The sequence below is a fragment of the Ursus maritimus genome, unplaced genomic scaffold (genome assembly GCF_017311325.1).
Source record: "Ursus maritimus isolate PB19 unplaced genomic scaffold, ASM1731132v1 scaffold_4, whole genome shotgun sequence".
Lineage (NCBI taxonomy): Eukaryota > Metazoa > Chordata > Mammalia > Carnivora > Ursidae > Ursus > Ursus maritimus.
The window spans coordinates 44,517,371-44,531,893 of NW_024426552.1; the positions used below are offsets into that span (position 1 = coordinate 44,517,371).

At 40.0% G+C, this 14,523-nt stretch overlaps 1 protein-coding gene across 2 annotated transcripts; it reads right to left on the reverse strand.

The window, feature by feature from the left end:
- Positions 1-6,820: 6,820 nt before the first annotated feature.
- On the reverse strand, positions 6,821-14,523 carry CLDND1 (claudin domain containing 1). 2 transcript variants are annotated; one of them, XM_008701965.2, is made up of 5 exons: positions 14,370-14,523; positions 12,658-12,967; positions 10,478-10,609; positions 8,407-8,544; positions 6,821-8,259 (listed from the first exon to the last, which is right to left on the reverse strand). In XM_008701965.2, the coding sequence occupies exons 2-5, from the start codon at positions 12,947-12,949 to the stop codon at positions 8,039-8,041; spliced, it is 783 nt and encodes a 260-aa protein (XP_008700187.1). In that variant the 5' UTR covers positions 12,950-12,967; positions 14,370-14,523; the 3' UTR covers positions 6,821-8,038. The 2 variants fall into 2 exon arrangements, with proteins under 2 accessions (XP_008700187.1, XP_008700188.1); XM_008701966.2 differs by having other exon boundaries at positions 10,478-10,588; positions 14,370-14,522.

Consider the following 14,523-nt stretch of genomic DNA (forward strand, 5'->3'; position numbering starts at 1 on the left):
GAAGGGCATCTCGGCTCCTTCCACAATTTAGCTATTGTGGACAATGCTGCTATGAACATTGAGGTGCATATGGCCCTTCTCTTCATTACGTCTGTATCTTTGGGGTAAATACCCAGTAGGGCAATTGGTGGGTCATAGGGTAGCTCAATTTTTAACTTTTTAAGGGACCTCCACACTGTTTTCCGAAGTGGCTGTACCAACTTGCATTCCCACCAACAGTGTAAGAGGAATCACCTTTCTCCACATCCTCTCCAACATTTGTTGTTTCTTGCCTTGTCAATTTTTGCCATTCTAACTGGTATAAGGTCGTATCTCAACGTGGTTTTGATTTGAATTTCCCTGATGGCTAATAATGTTGAACATTTTTTCATGTGTCTGTTAGCCATTTGTATATCTTCCTTGGAAAAGTGTCTGTTCATATCTTCTGCCCATTTTTTGATTTGCTTGTTTCTCGTGTATTGAGTTTGAGAAGTTCTTTGTAGATCTTGGATACTAGTCTTTTATCTGTAGTGTCATTTGCAAATATCTTCTCTCTAAGGCTGCCTCTTAGTTTGTTTGAGTGTTTCCTTGGCTGTGCAGAAGCTTTTTATCTTGATGAAGTCCCACAAGTTCATTACTCAGCCATCAGAAAGCACAATTACCCAACATTTGCAGCAACATGGATGGGACTGGAGGAGATTATGCTAAGTGAAATAAGTCAAGCAGAGAAAGACAATTATCATATGGTTTCACTCATTTATGGAACATAAGAAATAGCAGGAAGATCGGTAGGAGAAAGAAGGGAAGAATGAAGGGGGGTAAACAGAAGGGGGAATGAACCATGAGAGACTGTGGACTCTGGGAAACAAACTGAGGGCTTCAGAGGGAAGGGGAGTGGGGGATCGGGATAGGCCGGTGATGAGTATTAAGGAGGGCACGTATTCATGGAGCACTGGGTGTTATACGCAAACAATGAATCATGGAACACTACATCAAAAACTAAGGATATATGTATGGTGACTAACATAACATAATAAAAAATTATTATAAAAAAAAAGAAATGTAAAATACGGAACAACCACTTCAGAAAAGTCTGACATTACATATACTACTCCCACAAACTGAGAAACTTTGCTCCTAAGTATATATGCAAGAGAAATAAAAACACGCCTACATTAAAATGCATATGAAGTTCACTGCAGCTATGTTCATAACAATCAAAAACTGGAAAGAGAATGGATAAACAAACTGTAGTATATGCATACCATAAAATATGACTTAATAAAAAAGAGAAAGAAAATCTAGGTGATGGAAGAAACATAAAATGAGAACTGGAAAAACTATGAGAAGAAAGATGAGTTTAAATCTGGACATGTTAAGTTTTAGGTATCATGAAAATATTCAAATGGAACTGTCTTGAAGGCAATTAGAAAGCTTAGAGCTAGAGCCTGGGACAGAAGGGAAGGCTGGGGATCTGAAATCATCTGCAGATTAATTATGGTTAACATTTCTTGAAATCCTAAAATGTGTTGGTGTTTTGCATGTATGATTTAAGCCTCACAACAAACATGAAGACGGACATTTTTATCCCACTGAGACGTAAAAAATGTATTTAAATTGGCAAAGTTTCTCAAGCAGTAAAAGGAAGAGTTGGGATTTTCAGTAGATCTGTCTAAATCCAAAGCAGTTCTGTGAATGTGAAAGTCTTGAATGAACCAGAGGGTCACACTGCTTGTTTGCCTAGAATGGTGTCTAGCATGTGGAGGAAGTCCATACCTGCCTGCTGTGGAGGAGGAGAGGAGAAGGCCACAATATTCTGAGACTCAGGCCTCTTCTTCCCTTTTCTCCCTGCCGTCACTTTCTTAAGTGTGGAGGGAGGGAGAGCACTGCCTGGGGTGATGGTTGCAAAGTTAGGATAATAAAATCGGTTCTGCTACCACTAAGTAAGGCCTAGAAGGGGTTTAAGTGTTTGAAGTCTTTCTAGAATTTTTTTAATTTTTAAATTTCTTGTCTTACATGCCCTTACATGCTCCTTTAAGTCCAGGGCAACAAGAAAAGTGCCACTCTGTAACTTATAAGTGCTCACGAATAATACCCAGACCTTGGACCTATCGTGTGTGTTCCTGAAATCTGTTGCCATGCTTAGCTCTTCAAATGAACCATCCAAATCAAATTGCATTGCAGGTGGCTAGCAGTTGATTTTAGGAGCCTGAGAATAAGCCACAGAAATCCGAGTTCTTCCTGTTCCCTCAATGGATATGGATTTAAACAAGATAAAGACAGGTTTTTCAGGCAGCTAATCTTAAATCACCAACTGATGCTTAGCAGAACCATTGAAAAACCAAAGATCCCACATGAGTGCAGTCTTGTCTGAGACAAAAGATAAAAACAGAAGCTTTAAAAATTCTTCCACTTTGAGATGCAAGGATGGCTAAAAAGCCCATGTAACGAATGAAGCACTGTCTGTTTTGAAACGAAACTTCAACTGGAAACTAGACTCTCCCGCTAACTTAGCCCCAGCCCCAGCCCTAATCCCTGCTGGACGGCAGTCACAGGACAAGCCAGAGCAGCTCCAGCCCCTGCACACACTAGAGCCTGACCACACAGGCCGGGCAAAGGCTGCCTCCTTCCCGTGTGCTGTGTTGGCCTCCAGAAACGAACACCTACCGTTTATTAAGCTCTTACATTTCAGGATCTGTTTAACTGTCATGGTAACCTGTCAAGACAGATACTATTTTTTTTTAAAGATTTTATTTATTTATTTGACAGAGAGAGACAGCCAGTGAGAGAGGGAACATAGCAGGGGGAGTGGGAGAGGAAGAAGCGGGCTCCCAGTGGAGAAGCCTGATGTGGGGCTCGATCCCAGAGCACCTGGATCACGCCCTGAGCCGAAGGCAGACGCTTAACCACTGCGCCACCCAGGCGCCCCAAGACAGATACTATCTTATCCTCATTTTCTATGTCCATTCTCAAGCACTTCCGGCTTGTGCAGAGATTAGTGTCAATCACTCATGCCCCTGTCCTGTGTGATTCTAACTGAAAGAGCAGGAATGCAATGAATTGATAAGCAGACAGGGGTCAAAGTACTCACTTTATTTATCCAGGCCTAACCACTCCAAAGTACAGGGTCCCTGAAAGTACCAGATTAAAGAAAGTAATTTGGAACTGAAGCCAAAACAAATGAGGTTTCCTATACCTCTTGCCAAATCTGAATCTTAGGACGAGCCACTGGAGTGTATCGGGTCTGCAGGCACACGCTTCATACACATCTCCACTCAGCAGTGGTGTGATGGATTGGGGCCTGTCTCAGAGAGCCAGTTATCAACAGAAGAGAGTGCTGGAAAGGACAGGAAAGAAATGGCTTCTAGAAAGTAGGCACTGTACCAGGTCTATTTACTTGACAGAGCACACAGTCACATTCCAACAATCTGCCTAGGAGAGAGGGAATCCTATTTCTTGCTTTTAAATGTAGTTTCAAATATAGTTTCCAAATATAGTTACCCACTGGAATCACTTTGAAAGGTTTAAAAAAATCTTAGTGACCTGGCCACACCCTACACTGAATAAATCAGAAAATCTCTAGGGTACAAATATTTTTTAAAGTTCTCCAGGCAATTCCAATGTGCAGCCTAGGCGGAGAAGCACTGCTCTGTAGGCTTGGTAACCTCATCCCCTCCTCATGCAGCCAGTCATAACTAGCATTTTTTGACTGACTACTCTATGTTCAGCAATTTACATAATTGCAACTGTATGAGGCAGGTATGATAATCATAGCATTTCACAGATGGGGAAAGTGGGTCTTGGAAAGGCTAAGTGACAGACCTGGGATTATAAATTTAGTATTCCAGAATGTCTCCTGAGCTAGATACTTAACCATCACACACTGTGCTGTTTTTTGTGGATGCCGTGATCCTAGCAGTACCTCTAATCATAGTATATTCCTTCTTTTTTAGGGAGGAGCAAAAATGACTGGAGAAACTGAAAGAGTTCATTCCAATATTTCCTCATCAAAAAGAACTCAAAACTCCCTCTGTGTAAGTTGAGGAAGAAGAGAAAGGTTTTCCAACAACTAACTGTTGTAGAGATTTGGAGAACGTGTGGTAGGGAGTAATGATACATCAACAGTTGGAGATGGTTTAAATTGTCGAGCAGCTAAAGTCGAAGAACGTAACTTTTTAAACAGAATCAGCTGAACAGTTTTCAACAGCCATCCTTGGTATCTTGAGACTGAGAATAAGAAAACTGGATAGCACCTTCTATGAAGATAAGCCTTAAGCCTAAGGATTGTGAAGGGAGGGGCCGTGGAAGGTTTTAGGAACGTGGGAGTCCACGCTGCTCCTGGACATACTGAATACAGCACAAGCCGCATAGAGAGCAACAAGAACAGAAGTCTAGAAGACTGAGAAGGGCGGAAAGGCTGAAGGAGAGCTGAGGTCAAGTTCACACCCCGAGACACTGAGTCAGATGAAAGGTGATGCATTACCCAACAAATCAAGTATTTTAAAAGGTGAAGACAAAACAGAAAGAATTATCTTTTTCTCATTTCATATTTTAAAAACACTGCAAAGGTAGAAAGTAATATAAATTGGATCTCACTTTATGTTAAGTTTGCAAAAAATGTGTAAATGTTAATATGTCAAATAAGATATTAACTTTGCTAATAGATTTTTTAGCACTGAAGAGGAATTAAAGGACTCTAACGACAATTTCTTCCATAGAGCAAATAGCCTAATTTATTCTTTTTGCAACTTAAAAGTCTCATATAATGAATTCGCAAGGTGCTGGCATGCATCATAATTTGATCCAAGGGAAAATAGTATGTTGGAACACCTGATGAGTAATAGAAAAAATTCCTATACACAGATGTGTTTCTTTGTCTTATTCCTCTTTTCGAAGTACGAATCATTATTCCCTTAGGAGCAGAGGGCTGAAAGGAGGACGAGACTACACACATCTTGGCCAGCACAGAGTTCCATCGAGCTTGTGAAATTACAATTTGCATCTTCGAAGCTGAGCCCATTTATTCGCTAGGAAATCTCGGAGAGTGTTGTAATAGGCAAAATCAGGTTAATTCAATAGGTTGTTTTCATTTCTGGTGAAAGTTCATGAGGGTTACTTTTTAAAATGCCCTTGCACTGGGGCGCCTGAGTGGCACAGTCGTCAAGCATCTGCCTTCGGCTCAGGGCGTGATCCCGGCGTTCTGGGATCGAGCCCCACATCAGGCTCCTCCACTGGGACCCTGCTTCTTTCTCTCCCACTCCCCCTACTTGTGTTCCCTCTCTCACTGGCTGTCTCTGTCAAATGAATAAATAAAATCTTTAAAAAATAAAATAAAATGCCCTCACACTATCTTCTTATAGTCAGTTGAACATGAATGGATCTATAAGTTTTAATAGTGCTTGTCTACAGTTTGGTGGTCTCTAGAATGGATAAACAAACTAAATTGATCTGTTCTATGGTCGTCTCATTTTTCTCACTGGTGTTACTAAATCAGTCCATCTTTAAGTGACTTATCAACTCTGTAACCTCCCCAACACACAGACACAGAAATACTTTTAAGCAGGCAAATGTTAACACATTGCTATTACTACATTATTAAGTTATTGAGACCCTAGATATCATGACACAGATAGTGGGTGCAGTGTTACCTGAATAAATTTTTCTGGATTATTCTGCCCTTTTTATTGTGTCAACTTTTACTGTTTTTATGGCTATCTCTAAAAATTTTTGAATCTTTTGCCAAAAAGGATATAAAAGATACTTATTCATATCACATAATAAGGTTAGGAACCATAAAATTATGATTTTAAAACATGTTTCTTAAAAAATTACCATAAAACTCATGTTCTGAAAAATCTGAATATTAAGTTTTAACTCTGGGGGCTGCTTTCAAAGATTAGGTGAAAAGAGATTAACGAAACTTTACTTGCCACTGATTTTTGATTATCAGTTTTAAACAAAAATGGTCAAATATCAGCAATTTCACACGGTTCTACCTAATTAGAAACAAGAGAGAGCGGAAAAACTAATTTTCACATCAAATGAAACACAGTCCTATGCATTCCAAAGAAAAAAGTCTTCGCAAGACAGGATGACCTCAGCTATTTTGAAATGTGCTTGAATTATCAACTACAACACATATGCAACAGCAGGGCTTATGGTGCTGGCTTTCCATGTTTCAGGATGCTACCAGTGAGGCTGTAACTCCCAGCCCAATAGTGACTGTGTTTCCACAGTGCATATTAAAGGCTGGTGTTGGACTGACAGTCACAGACAACTTTGGGGTGACAAGAGGCAGGGACGTTGTCCAAAATAAGTATCTTCCCAATACAAAAATGTCATGTTGGTCAATAATTTTAAGACCCCATGCACAAGTGTTTTGTATGTTTACTTAGCTCTTCTACCTTCCACAGAAGGTGCTGAGGCAACGAAACTTCAAGAGCGAGGAAGAGGTAGAAAAGTGAGTAAGCAGCAACCGCACGGGCAACAGTCATCTGCAGAGTAGCATTGGCTTTAAGTCAGAAGCAGGCTTGATGATTTCTGTACAGACACAAACATCCACAGCCATTATGTGACTTTTTAAAAATCTAGCCACATTAAATGAGACACATAGAGATCACAGAACTACTTTGAAAATATGTTTCTAAAATTCTGAAACACAATGGATAAAGAGGCTCTTGTTTGCTAATGGGGGCAAGGGGTTACCATATTATTTGGAAGATAAAACAGAGACCCCAGAAACAAGGCATTTTCCAAAGAACCACAGAGATACTCATTCAGAATACTGTACTCCTTTATCCTAAAATACTGAGATTTAAATCAACTCAGACACTATACACAATTGAGTTTCTTCTCATTTTTTATTTTTTAAAAAAGACAGATTTAGGATATTGTAAGAAATTACTAAGTTACATTTTTTAAAATCTGTCAAGTGCTACAGCAATGGAATAAATAAATAAGATTTTTTAAAGTTCAATGTTTATAGACATATTTATAAAAAAATGACTGAATTAGAAGATGTTAAATAATGTTGATACACACCAGGAAGGGATTTAGGCAAGGAAAGGCACATCATTTCACCACAAGAAATAAAGACCATAGTTGGAAGTTAATGACCAGCCAAAGCTTTAGGTCTTGTGGTAGTTTTCCTAGCTCCGGAGGGTCATTATGGTGGACACTTCTTCATGGTACTGAGCTGGAATAAATAGATAGCAGTTGGAAAATTTTAATCTGTGACCCCAAAGTAGTGTTAGAAAGAAAGCACTCTTAATAAGTCTGATGTGTGAAGAGGCAAGGAGCAAAAATCCAAAATGGTTTGGTTGTACTGAAAATCCTATTGACATATTAAGGAGAGTTTTAAAAAAATACAAAAAAAGATAAAGTAAAATAAGGTTAATCCTCTTGTCTGGCTGAATTGGAATTCTTGCAGTTACAAAGTTAAAGTTTCAAGTAAACACTGTATTTTTCACTTCCTTTCTTGTAGACAGACACAGTATGGATAAACAGCTGCCATACTTCACCTTGAATAAAGCTATATGCCAATATTTGGGGGAAAGGATCTTAGATAATCTCCTTATTTTATATAGCTTAAGTCTTTGAAAATAGCACTAATGCTCTGGCTGACTGGCTAGCTACAACTGCAAAGTGACTGTAAGTTCTGACCACGATGAGATGTTTCTCAGAGACACTAAAAGGTTTCTAGTTCAATTGACAGTTATTTACTGAAAAGTCTAACAGACATCAGTGGATGTGTTTGGGTCAATTTCCCACTATCAGTTTTCTTTCACAAATTTGTGCCAAGTGTCTACCCATTTCTTGCTGTCTGGACTCTGAACCTAGATTAGTTTTTAAAAGATGGAATCATTCAGAATAATCCATATAAATTTTAGTGGTATTAAGAAACAACTGTCTGTATGAATAAATAGAATGGATTTTCAGGATAAAAGTTATATCCACAAAAAAAAAAAAGAACTCAATCAAAAACAATGGGGGGGGAGACAAGGGGAAATAGTAATATTGAAAAATAAAAATGGCAATTGCAAAGCAGGCAGCTTCCCACTCATGCCACACGATATGCCTTCATTAAGGTGTACTCTTTCCGGTTGGTATGAGCAGCCCAGATGAAGAGAGCAGAAGCCATGAACTGTAAGGGAGCTGAGACGCAAGCCAGGCAGAAGGACCATCCAAATTCACCAGACACGTTCTCAGGCAGCTCTAGCTTCTGGTGCAGTAGCTCAATTCCAGCAACGTAACAACTCACTGAGCCCAGCGTACACAGACCTTGGAGGAAAACAAAACATAACTAGATAAGAGCACAGTAAGAGCTTTTGAGGCAACAGACAGGGCAACAATGTGTGAATGTTTAAGAATTATGCCTCTGTGGAAACCAGGAAGAAAACAAAAGGTAAGCGTGATGACAAGACTCACCTGCAAGGAGATGGAGAATGCCTGTGGCAATGGTGGGATAGAGACTCCGGCAGATGCAAGCACAAAGTCCAATCACAGCCCCAAAGCACATCAAACCTAGACTAACAAAAGGTAAAAGGAACTGGCAACGCCAAAGATCTGATTTTGAAAAAGAGAAAAAAAGATATGTTACCATGATTTCAGACAGTTTTCTCACAATGGCAACTTCTTTCATGTACTAATTAGATCTTTTCTCAAAAAGTGAGAAAGGAGGGGCCCCTGGATGGTGCAGTCGGCCGAGCACCCACTCGTGGTTTCTGCTCAGGTGGTGATCTCAAGGTCCTGAGACCAAGCCTGGTAACGGGCTCCACGCTCCGTGGGAGTCTGCTTAACATTCTCTCTCTTTCCCCCTCTACCCCTCCCCTGCTCATGCTCGCTCTCTCCCTTTCTCTAATATACACTTTTAAATCTTTTTTTAAAAAGTGAGAAAGGAATACTTCAATATTGGAGTTCCTTTTCTAAAGCACTTTGTTCAAAAGGAGGCCACCTGATAAAAGTAAAAGGACACTAACAGTTAACAATTACTGAGGGCTCACTGTGTGTCAGGCGCTGTTCTACACATCTTTTGTGTATTAATCCTCCCAAAATCCCTATGAAGGATGTACTATTATCTCCATTTTATAAATGAGGGAACTGAGGCAGGAGGTATAAATAACTTGTACAAGGTAACACAGTAAGTGGCAGAGCCAGCATTTGAAGCAAAACCTTCTAGCTCCACATACAAATGAATCTACATCCTTATAGGGTCGCAAGGCAGGCCTAAGAAGGAGATGAATGGTGATTGTAAAAGACCTGTTGAAAGAATATACATAAAGCACAAAGCAGAGGATCTCTGCACTCAATAAATGGCAGTTGTAATTATCATAAATTCCCTCAACAACATGGGAAGAAAGCTGATGACTTTACAAAGCACCCCCTTCCATTTTTACATTATTTTAATTATTAGTAATGTATTAATATCAACTCTAAACCAAATTCTACCCTCTAGTTCTAGTTTTACTTTTTGGAACTAGATAAAAGTCTTTTCTTCAACTTCCCTTCAAACTCTGTTAGTAATAAACTTCCTCCTATATATTTGCAATACAAAACTGAATACCTTGAATAACACGGGTTTAACTGGCAGGCTGACTTACATGCAGATTTTTAATAGAACAGTACTGTAAATGTATTTTCTCTTCCTTATGATTTTCTTAGTAAGCTTCTCTTTTACTTTATGTAAGAATACAGCATATAATACATATAACACACAAAATATGTCTCCATTGACTGTTTTATGTTACTGGTAAGGCTTCTGATCAACTGTAGGCTGTTAGTAGTTATGCTCTGGGGGAGTCAAAAGTTACACATGGATTTTCGACTGCATGAACGGGCCAGTGCTCCTAACCCCTACATTATTCAAGGGTCAACTCTACTTGCCATTTATTCAATGCTTCCTCTCATGACATGGTCATTCTTATGGGCCAGCTCCAGTAAGTCTCTATGGCCTGAACATTAGGTCCAAATCTGAAGACAGTATTTCCTAGGTAGTCTGACCATCAAAGAACAGAATGCTCCTAATAAATACTTTCATTTGTTTTTGGTATCTATACTTTTGTTACTACCTCCTAAGACGGGATTAACATTTTTGGTAGCCCTGACCCTTGACTCACATAGAGCTTATAGTCAACTTTTTTCACATATCCCTATCTGAACTCAGGTAACTGAAATGCTTATCTCAAATATAGGAATTTATTATTTATTCTATTAAATTTACTCTTTAAAAGGGCCCACTAATAACATCTTTTGGGGAGGTCTGGATTCCGTCATCCAATGTATTCACTGCTTCTCTCAACTTCATATTTGCCATTTGGTAAGTACGTATCTAACTTTAAAATATGTTATCAACAGAACAGAGTTCACTGAGATACCATTAGAGATCTTATTTCAAGTTGATGTATTGTACTGACTCATCTTGTTCTAACAACAGAGATCAATGAATGGCAAATTTATTTCCTTTCTCCCCCAACTGTACTGCTGAGATCAATGTACTCACAGGTCCGAAGTAGATCAATCCCACTATTGTGGTTTCCGGGATCAACAAATTTCTCCATGAACTGATCATTTAGCGTGAAACTCATGCATTTTGTGACCACATCAAACGACTCTGGAACATGAATAACAATGACTGCTTGCTGTTTTAATCATAAACATTTAACAAAAATCTCTTTCAGTAATTATTCTCTGAAATAAAAAGTGATATAGAAAGATGTCTCCAGAGAACAGCAACCTCTTTAGCCTTGAATGACACACAGGATTCACTGATGCCCAATGGATGCCAGTGGTTCTAAGCAGTAGGCTTATGACATGGGCACAAGGAAGGAAAAAAAAAAGTAGGAGCAATAAAAATGAATGAGAATAGATAGGCAAGAAGACTAGGAAGGAGGAGAAGACAAAGACTTAAATAAATAGGAACTATGATTTTCTCTTTCCAACCTACTCCCCCAGCCATGTTCCCATCTCAGGTAATGACAATTCCATCCTTTTCCTCAGACCAGAAACTTTAGTCATTGTTGCCCCACATGCATCCCACCAGGAAATCCTAGTGAGTCTACCTTCAAAACCTATCTAGACTCCAACCACTCACTGCTCAGTACTACCACCATGGTCTCAGTCACAATCCTCTCACAAGAATTAGTGCAACAGCCTCTTGGCCTCCACCTTTGTCTACTGCCTATTTTCAACACATCTGTCTAGATGACCAGATCATTTCTCCTCTGTTCAAAGCTCCACAATGCTCCATCACATTCAGAGTAAAAACCCAAAGCCCCTATCATGCCTACAGAATCCTGCAAAGTTTGCCCTATTCCCAGAGTGATTTCTGACAGCATTCTCAACTCTCCCTCCCCCTCCATTCCAGCCCAGTGGCTTCCTTGCTGGTCCTTGAATATTTCAGGCATGCTCCCACCATAAGGCCTTGCAGTTGTGGTTCTTTCCAACTTGAAAGATTCCCCCTGCAGCTTTCCATATAGCCAACTCCTAATCAAGTCTTTACTCAAGTGACATCTTGTTGAAGCCTATCCTGCCTATACTACTGAACATCATTAACTATGCCCATCAATATCCCTTTCCCTACATATTCCAAATCCCTTTATTTCGCTGCATTTTCTCATAGCATGCGTCATCTTCTAACATACTATATAATTAACTATTGTTTATGCCATTATACTTTTTTATTCAGTTTACTGCCGCACCCCTTATTAGAACATTAGCTCCCCAGGACTAAAGATATTTGTATTTTTCCCTGATGTGTTACATGGAATATGGAGGCATGTAATAAGTATTTGTTGAATGAATGATAAATGATTGGTAAGATTCAAACATCAAGTGTTCCTATGCTTTCATAAGTAGAACTGAACACTTTACAATTAATTTCAATCAATCCCCCCAGACCCCACCTACTTTCTTTTTCCCATTATATAATCACGATTGTCCTTTTGATGTATGGTAATTGTTATGCTGTGATCTGAATACAGTGCTTCCCACTAAGTGATCAATAGAAGTAGTCATAAATAGAAACAAATTGTAAAGTTTTTCCTTAGAGCTCTAAAGTTTCCTTTTAATAACTGGAAATTAAAATTTTTTAATGTTAATGCTTGCAAAATAAATCAGACAATTTCTTATATATTTTTTTATTTCTGTTATGCATATTTTTAACCTACAAACTCTAGATAAAGATTGTTATAAAACAGCCTAAAACATGCACAATTTGAATGCAGAGTTGGTCAAATTATATCCTCTAAGATTTACAGGGCAAATGATAATAACTACCAAAACACAGCTAACACAGAAAAAGACTATCAATTCATATTTGTTGATTTGATTTGGATACTAACTCTTTTACCAGTTACCAAATATTTAAAGTCTTCCTATGTACCTTTCCAATTATTTCCTCATGACATATGTGAAATTAAAAAAAAGAATTTTACTAAGTACAAAGATTTAAAATGGCTTTCCCATGATGAGGACAGTTACTTATCCAACCAATATTAATGAGTATCATGGTAATTCATAGAAGTTGGGCAGAGAAGGTGGTTGGGCAGAGAGAGAAGAGATATGTAGATTTATTTCTTTGGAGAGAAAAAAACCCACAAACCTGCTTATACATAATTGGGTCATCATCACATCACTTTGTTTATTATTGAGTAAATAGACAGAATAAAATAAGAGAAATACCTGTCCTTTCTGGTGGGCTATACCAGTATGTATTTTGAGGTATAGTGATACACCGTCTCCACAATCCCATTGTGCCATTAAATCGGAAAAGTGCATCATTATAAGTCTTTTCATCTGCCTCATCACTAACGAAGTCGGTCCAGATGCTTTTGTTCAAATCACTGGAATTTTCTTGAACTGGACTTCGATATTCATACCAGAAGTCTGTGCCAATTGAGGCTGCCATGTAGATGGTGGAAATGAGGCTAAGCACACAAGCAATTACAAATGCTGTAGCAAAACGGTTATCCATTCTGGCATTCAGACTGCTCTGTTTAAAAGTTGGAGAAAGAAGAAAGTTAGACTTCAAGGACATACAGAGATTATTTTGAAAGGAATTATCTCAAAATCACCCTTTATCCTGTTCCCCACCCCTTGACCCTTAAAGTAATGTATAATCATTAAAGAATAAAAATAAATAAAGGCAAACATGTTCTTAATTAAGTTCAAAATAAAACTCATTATCATGAAAGTACTTATTGAATGCTCACATACCCAGGATGCTACGGAGACAGAGGTCTTGTTCTCTAGTCTATCACCTGCACACTAAAACAGACAACACTGAAATGGACATACACATTACAGATACAAACAATAGACATGCTCAGAGTCAGCAGTGTACCATACATAAATTTTTAATTACAGACTGAATTTTTATTCAAGCTGCAGAGCATTAAGGGTTCTGGGTTTGAGAGTGAAACGGGCGTAGGAAAAGCAAGCTGAGAAAATTGGCTCCTCCCAGATTCCTGAGGAGGAAAATCTTCTAAAAACAAGGTTAAGAGTCAGGAGCTACTTGGAAGGCATAGTTGAGATGTTTGTTAACCCACACAGAAAGGTTGTTCAGGTGCGCAGAAGAGCAGTGAGAACAGTAACATATAATAATGCTAGATAGCAATCGGCTCCTAATCTATGGAAGCTAAGGAAAACTCCCCTACGCTGCCAAATTCTCCACTCCTATCTACTCTCCCCATTCCTTACACTTTTGAATCTCCTCATCTGCAAACTAAATGATTCCTCCTCAGCCAGAAAGAAAACTGAATTAGGCAAAATATGAACACTCCCAAGGCGTGGACAGGGCTCTACGGCAGTAGTAAATGGCCGCAGTAAAATGACTCAAGGCGGATCAAGCTGAGTCAAATACTGCAAGTATACACCGTGACCGCACCAAACACCTTACAAAGGCGCACGAAAACAGGCTCTCGCAAACTGGGGTTGCTGAGTTTGGAAGACAGGAAGTGTGACACAGAAGAGATCAGGGCAATTACAGTGATTAACAATAACTCCAGAAGTTGGTATTGTATTCTTATTCTTTCTAATCCTCTTTCAACCTGGTGCTCTCAAATGACCTTAAAAGGTCCCAGCACCGTCAGTGGCTGTTGCCAGGCCGGACAACTGGCTCTGTCACCTCGCAGGGCGCACTACCGAGCCGGGGGAGGTCGAGGCAAGCTGGGGCCAGGGCCCGGCAGTCCTGCGCCACCCCAGGCCAGGGGCCCCAGGTACTCGACCAGGCCCCTCCCCAGACCATTCGGCCGAAGGAAAAACCCCACCGCAGCGCTGCGGCTCGGAACCCGCCCGGCTCCGGCCCCTCCCGGGGAGCGACCCCTCTTCAAACTGCTGGAAACGTCCAACGGCTACGCGACCCCCGCCCAGCGACGCCGACCCCGCTCACTCACCGCCCATCCTCCTGCTCCGCCAGCTTCACCCTCAAGCTCGGACCACAGCACCCTACTCTCCCCGCGCCTTCTCTGACGCACTTCCCTGCAGATCCCGCCCCCTCCATAACTCCCGCGCCTCCGCCTCCGCCTCCACCCGAGGCCCGGCCTAGGC